The sequence below is a fragment of the Odocoileus virginianus genome, unplaced genomic scaffold (genome assembly GCF_023699985.2).
Source record: "Odocoileus virginianus isolate 20LAN1187 ecotype Illinois unplaced genomic scaffold, Ovbor_1.2 Unplaced_Contig_20, whole genome shotgun sequence".
Lineage (NCBI taxonomy): Eukaryota > Metazoa > Chordata > Mammalia > Artiodactyla > Cervidae > Odocoileus > Odocoileus virginianus.
The window spans coordinates 76,147-82,382 of record NW_027224337.1 but is presented as its reverse complement, the minus strand read 5'-3'; the positions used below and the strand labels follow the sequence as shown (position 1 = coordinate 82,382).

The window sequence follows — 6,236 nt, the reverse complement described above, 5'->3', positions numbered from 1 at the left end:
CAGAGAACCCGACACAGCGCAGAGGATGAGGCTAGAGGGAGTCCCCGGCTTCCTCCTCTTCCCCTTCACTTAGCCCATTAAAGGACATTAAAAGGGTAGAAGTGTGGGCTGCAGACATGGAGGGAATGGTGTCTTTGGGATTTTTTCCAAGAGGAAGTGGCTAGTAGGGCCCACAGATCCTAAGTATAGGACTTTCTTATAGGGCTCCCATTTGGGAATGGATTGTGCTTGCTCTGTGGTTTTGTGAGAGATGTTCTCAGACCCTGAGGGAGTTGACATCCTCCTTCCCTTGTCAAGGCTGAGAATGCCCTGTGGGTCCTAGCAGAAATTTTCCAGGATCTAAAGGAGCCTGCAGGGACCCCACCATATCAGTTCAGTTCAATTCAGCTTGGAGTTTCAGCTTCAACATCAGTCCTTCCAATGAACATTCAGGACTGATTTCCTTTAGGATGGACTGGTTGGATCTCCTTGCAGTCCAAGGGACTCTCAAGAGTCTTCTCCAACACCACAGTTCAAAAGCATCAATTCTTCAGTGCTCAGCTTTCTTTATAGTCTAATTCTCGCATGTCCATACATGACTATTGGAAAAAACAGAGCTTTGACTAGACAGAACTTTGTTGGCAAAGGTTGGTCATGGCTTTTCTTCCAGGGAGCAAGTGTCTTTTAATTTCATGGCTGCAGTCACCATCTGCACAGATTTTGGAGCCCCTCAAAATAAAGTATGTCACTGTTTCCACTGTTTCCCCATCTATTTGCCATGACGTAATGGGCCTGCTCCATGGTGAGAAGTAAAACGAGTCCCTGTGACTTGGCAAAGCCTCGTCTTTCGGGAGAAATCTCTGGTTTATACACAGCCAAGACTTCCATGTGGGAAAGCCTAGCCTGGTTTCTCACTTGCCTCTAATCTGCAGGAGTCAGTGTGGGGATGTGAGAGAATGTCCAAGAGGCATATTGCAGAGAAAGCTAGAGCAAACACAAATGGTGTGGAGCTTGACAGCTTCGCCCAGGGTCAAACTTTGTTTTCTGCTCACCTGACTGAAACTCCTCAGTCCCAGGAGCAGGTTAAGATACCAGTCACTATGTCTCACAAAATTCAAGGGTAAAACTTGGCCTCAGTCAGAACATGCAAAACCCAAGCTTGGCTCCTTCTTCCAGATTGTTCTTTACCCACTTAAACCCCAGTAAGTAAAATCCTCCTCCTTCCACTATTTTAACGTGACTACTAGTTGCCTTGTGGCATCTGATCCCGGTCCCTTCCACTGCAGCCCAAACTTGATGCTCTGCCATGTCCTCAGTCAGATCAGAATTCCTCAGACTGAGTTTCTGTAGAACCAGAGGATGTCCCCCTGGACAAGGGACAGAAGAAAGAAGAACCGCAAAGCAGAATCAGGGCATGGATATCTGCCCTGGTCAAAGGAGAAATTAAGTTCCATGAGCCAGGTTTACACAGTTATGGTACATCAGAGCTGGGAGTGGGGGGAGGGATGCCAAAGGCCTTGGGCAGCTGGAAAAAAAGTACTGGACAGACTGGGAGGACTGTGATGTTGGGAGAGTGGGTCTGAGCTAGTTAAGTGTCCTCTGGAAAAAGATCTAGGAAGATGAGTTTTATCTAAGCATTTGTCACAGAATGGAGTAGAAAATGGCCATTCCATATTTCCTTCCTTCTGATTGATATCTCCCCCAGGGTGAAGGGAACATGGATGCTTAATCCCTTTAACATCAGTTACTATTAAAGGGATTAGGGTTAGATAACAGGAATGACTTTTTCTGGGACAGGTGATCAGGAAAAGCATATTCTAACATCTCCGTGAGCCTGGGCTGATGAAGAGACATTTGATCCAGAGAAGACTGTTGGAAGAGCATCATCTTTAGTCAGATGAGTCTTGATTCAAATTCCAGTTCTTTTATGTACCAGATGTATGACTTGGAATAAGTTTTTTAGCTTCTCAGAAACGAATTCCTTGATCCGTCACACAGAGGGGAACATTGACAAACTCACAATTAGGGAATTTGTAGGTCAGTGTATGCCAAAGCCCTAGAACAGTGCCTGACACAAAGATAGCTCTCAGCAAATGCTGTAGCATCCTCAGTCCCCATCCTCACCTCCACCTGTCTAAAATCTCTGTAGACCTGGTGATTACCTCTGAAAGATCTCTTTTGTTTCCTGCAGTGACAGAGCCAAGTGGAACCAGGAGATGGGGCTGGATCCCACACTGCCTGCTCTCAACCAGACCTGGCTCAGCTCCGGGCCTGGGACCTTTGTCCTGCTGGGGGTACCGGGAATGGAGGCCTTGCATGCCTGGCTTTCTGTACCTGTGTGCCTACTGTACATGGCAGCTCTGGTGGGGAACGCCCTTCTTCTGGGGCTGGTGGCAGCTGACCAAGCACTTCGGAGACCCATGTACCAGCTACTGGGGCTTCTGGCAGCAGCTGACTTAGTTCTGGCTACATCCACAGTGCCCAAAGCTCTGGCCGTGCTGTGGGGCCTGTCAGGCGAGATCTCCTTCCAGGCCTGCCTTGCCCAGCTCTTTGTTGCCCACGTGGCCTTCATTGCTGAGTCCTCCGTGCTGTTGGCCATGGCCGTGGACCGCTACGTGGCCATATGCCAGCCTCTGCGCTATGCGGCGCTGCTGACTCAGCGCGTGGTAGGCATTGTGGCGGTAGCTGCTGTGACCCGTGGGGCCTGTGTCATGGCGCCCCCGGTGGTGCTGCTCCGGAGACTGCCTTACTGTGGGCAGCGGGCCCTGCCCCACACCTACTGCGAGCACATGGGCGTGGCTCGGCTGGCCTGTGGCGATACGCGCCCCAACGTCTGGTACGGACTGGCCTCCACGCTGCTCACTCCAGTCCTGGACCTAGGGCTCATAGGTGCTTCCTACGCCCTCATCCTCCGCGCGGTCTGTCACCTGCCCTCCCACGGCGCCCGGCGCAAGGCCCTGGGCACCTGCGGGGCCCACGCCAGTGTCATCACCCTCTTCTACACACCCGCCCTCTTCTCCTTCCTGGCTCATCGTTTCGGCCGCCACACGGTGCCCAGCCACGTTCATATCCTCCTGGCTAACCTCTATGTGGTGGTGCCCCCTGCCCTCAATCCCGTGGTCTACGGAGTGCGGACCCAGCAGATCGCTCAGAGGGTCAGGCGCTTGTTTCGGCTCTGCTGGGCAGGACCAGTGAGGGATGTGGGCCCTGCGAGGGCCTCCCCCAGGAACAAATGAGCACCCTGTTTTCTGCAGCATTTTCCCTCAGTTGGTCAAGCTGGCCTGCAGATTCCATCAGGGCCGAGCTCTAAGCAAGGCGCCTCCATCATTGGCCACTAGGTGGCGCTAGGCTCACCCCAGCCCTCTTCCCATAAAGGGAGAGCCGGTGGTACTGAGGGCAATTGAATTGACCTCTCTCCCGGCCTGAGGCTTCTGCGCCAAGACTGTTCCTCCTCTGTCTAACCCTGTGGGGTCTCCATAGATGCATGGCGCACATTGGGCCTGGATTGTGGCAGACAGGGAGGCCCAGGACTCAGGCTGCTCATCAGGGTCTTGTCTTTTTTTTTTTATCACTGTCCATCCAGAACCAGATGAGTGAAAGAAAGGTGGCTCTGAACGGGGCCTGTGTCCAAGGTGTGACGCTGAGCCCGAACTCTGTGTTGGCTGAAGGGATGAAGACGCGGGAAGCTAGGGAAATGTCACAATAGGAATAAAATAGAGCTCAACTCGAAACTGACAGTTTCTGACCTGGGTGATTCATATCTAAATCTTGAGAGACATTGTCTCTGGGGGCAGAAGGGAATGGACAATATTGTGGCTGTCTTCCTAAGGTGTTTCTTCACTTTACTCAGAGACTTCTCCTGCTTTTCTATCTAGTACCACACATCAGCTTTAATTGACTAAATATAGGGAGATAACCCAGCAGCACAAGTTGTCCTATTTCACATGCGATTTCTTCTTCCACTTTTCCTTCCTCCCCAAAGCTCTATTAACCTAGACACTGATTCTGGATAGGTTTCCCACTCCATGCATCTCAGAGCTTTCAACTCATTTCTCTTTTATCTCCCTAACCTCTATGGTCCCTCTGGACCCCATGGTTATAGCAAGGCCCAACCAGGGGAGTTGATGGAAGATGGATCCCTGGCCTTGGTCAGAGAGCCAGAGGATGATGATCTGTAAGTGAGATTGGGAGTATGATCCCTCACTGAAGATTTCCCAGCAGACCCCTGGGCATGTCTTTCTGGAGTTATACACTCACCTAAGCTCTTGGATCCTTTCCTTAAAAGGGGAAGTGGTTTCTCTATAAGCTACAACAGTCTTCCCAGACATGCAGCTTGGCCCTCATCCAAGAGTACATGGCTAAGTAAATGAAGTCAATACGAAAGACCATAATCTCCTATGAAAAGAACCCATCTCAAGGCCCCCACAGGATGTCTCAGGTTTGCCTTAATCTGTTTGGGCAGGAGGGCCCAGCATTAATGGGCAGATCTCAACTTGGAATGGATGAGAAAGACCATATTTGTAGTGAGAAACTCACTCCCACCCTATCTATGGAGGCACCTGTCTGTCTGGCTGTCACAGCCCTATTCTTCCACACCCTACCCCCGGATCCTCCCCACACCCTCACTTACTCTCAGTGCCTTCAGATGCCCAAACCTGGGCCCCTCCTTCTGGAGGTGTTTACTGTTTACTCTGACCAGAGATAGAGCCTGGGGAAGTTCAAAGGTCTTACTCCACTTCTACACCTAGTGCAAGATGCACCCTCCTGACCATGATGCTGTGGCTGCCCCAGGTGTCCCCAGGACAGCCTCAGGTATAGGTGGAGGGGAGAACATCATGAGCAAGTAGAGACAGGGCTGTGCTTTGGGATCACTTTCTTCATTGCTCTGAACCTTTTCAAGAAGCTTTGTGGGAGAAAGTGAAGGCGGAGAGACCTAGGGACAGGTGGAAGGGGTATGAGATACCCTGCCTGCTCTGACTATCCCTTGGTTTGGGTGGGCACAGGGTGAGAGAGGGAAACAAGGAGGGAGGGGACAGAGAGAAGGATTCTGCTGTGTACCCCTGACATTTTCTGAGGCCCTGTCTTTTGCAGAGGTCTGCTGCCCCTTCCCTGAGCTCAGGATGCTGGACATAAAGGAGGCTCCCTGGGCTATTGTAGGCTATGTAACCTCTGCTTCATTATCTGAAAAAGCCAAGCTACTGGGCTAGGGTTATAAGCTGAAGACATAGCCAGATTAACTACCAGGGCCAGAGAAGCTTTGGGTGTGACTATTCAGAGAGCAGTGGCCACACATGTTAATTTTTAAAGATTCTGTAAGGAAGCTTCAGCTGGCACCACAGGCCTAACCAACAATTTGGGAAGGAGTCTTCCATCTAGTGCTGGTCCATCTAGCTTCAAAGTGAGACTGGAGAGATGAACATAGGGAATTATAAGAACTAACATAAATGACTTCAGAGACTTTTTTAAAATTGGAGTATACCTGCTTTACACTGTTGTTAGCTTCTGCTGTCCAACAAAGTGAATCAGCTATATGTATACATGTATACTCTCCGTCTTAGATGGCCCCCCTCCCCACCCCACCCTTCTAGATCATCACAGAGCACAGAGCTGAGCTCTTTGGGCTATGTAGCAGGTTCCCACTAGCTATTTATTTTACACATGGTAGTGTATTTACTCAATCCCAATCTCTTAGTTTGTCCCACCCTCCCCTTCCCCCATTGTCTTCACATGTCTATGTCTCTATTCCTGCCCTGGAAATAGGTTCATCTGTACCATTTTTCTAGATTCCACATATATGTGTTAATATATGATATTTGTTTTCCTCTTTCTGACTTACTTCACTCTGTATGACAGTCTCTAGGTCCATCCATGTCTCTGCAAATGGCACAATTTTGTTCCTTTTTATGGCTGAGTATTGTTTATATATATGTACCACACCTTCTTTATCCATTCATCTGTCAATGGACATTTAGGTTGTTCCCATGTCCTGGCTATTGCAAACAGCGCTGCAGTGAACATTGGAGTAAATGTGTCTTTTGGCCTTATGGTTTTCTCAGGGTATATGCTTTGTAGTGAAACTGCTGGGTCATATGGCAGTTCAACAAACATAGTCTTTACATACATTTATAATTCTTAAAATAAAAGTAATCATCTTCATTTACACACAAGGACTGGAGCACAGGGAAACTAAGTGATTCACACAGTGTCATGGAGCCAGATGTGGAACCCAGCTGAACTGGCTCTGGAGTCAGTGGGTT

General features: G+C 49.6%; 1 protein-coding gene across 1 annotated transcript; it reads left to right on the top strand.

Moving 5' to 3' along the window:
• The first annotated feature begins 2,195 nt into the window (after positions 1 to 2,195).
• Positions 2,196 to 3,714, top strand: LOC110138034 (olfactory receptor 52D1-like). The gene has a single exon (XM_020894767.2). It carries the CDS (start codon positions 2,196 to 2,198, stop codon positions 3,213 to 3,215), a length of 1,020 nt encoding a protein of 339 aa, XP_020750426.2. The 3' UTR covers positions 3,216 to 3,714.
• The last annotated feature ends 2,522 nt before the right edge of the window (positions 3,715 to 6,236 follow it).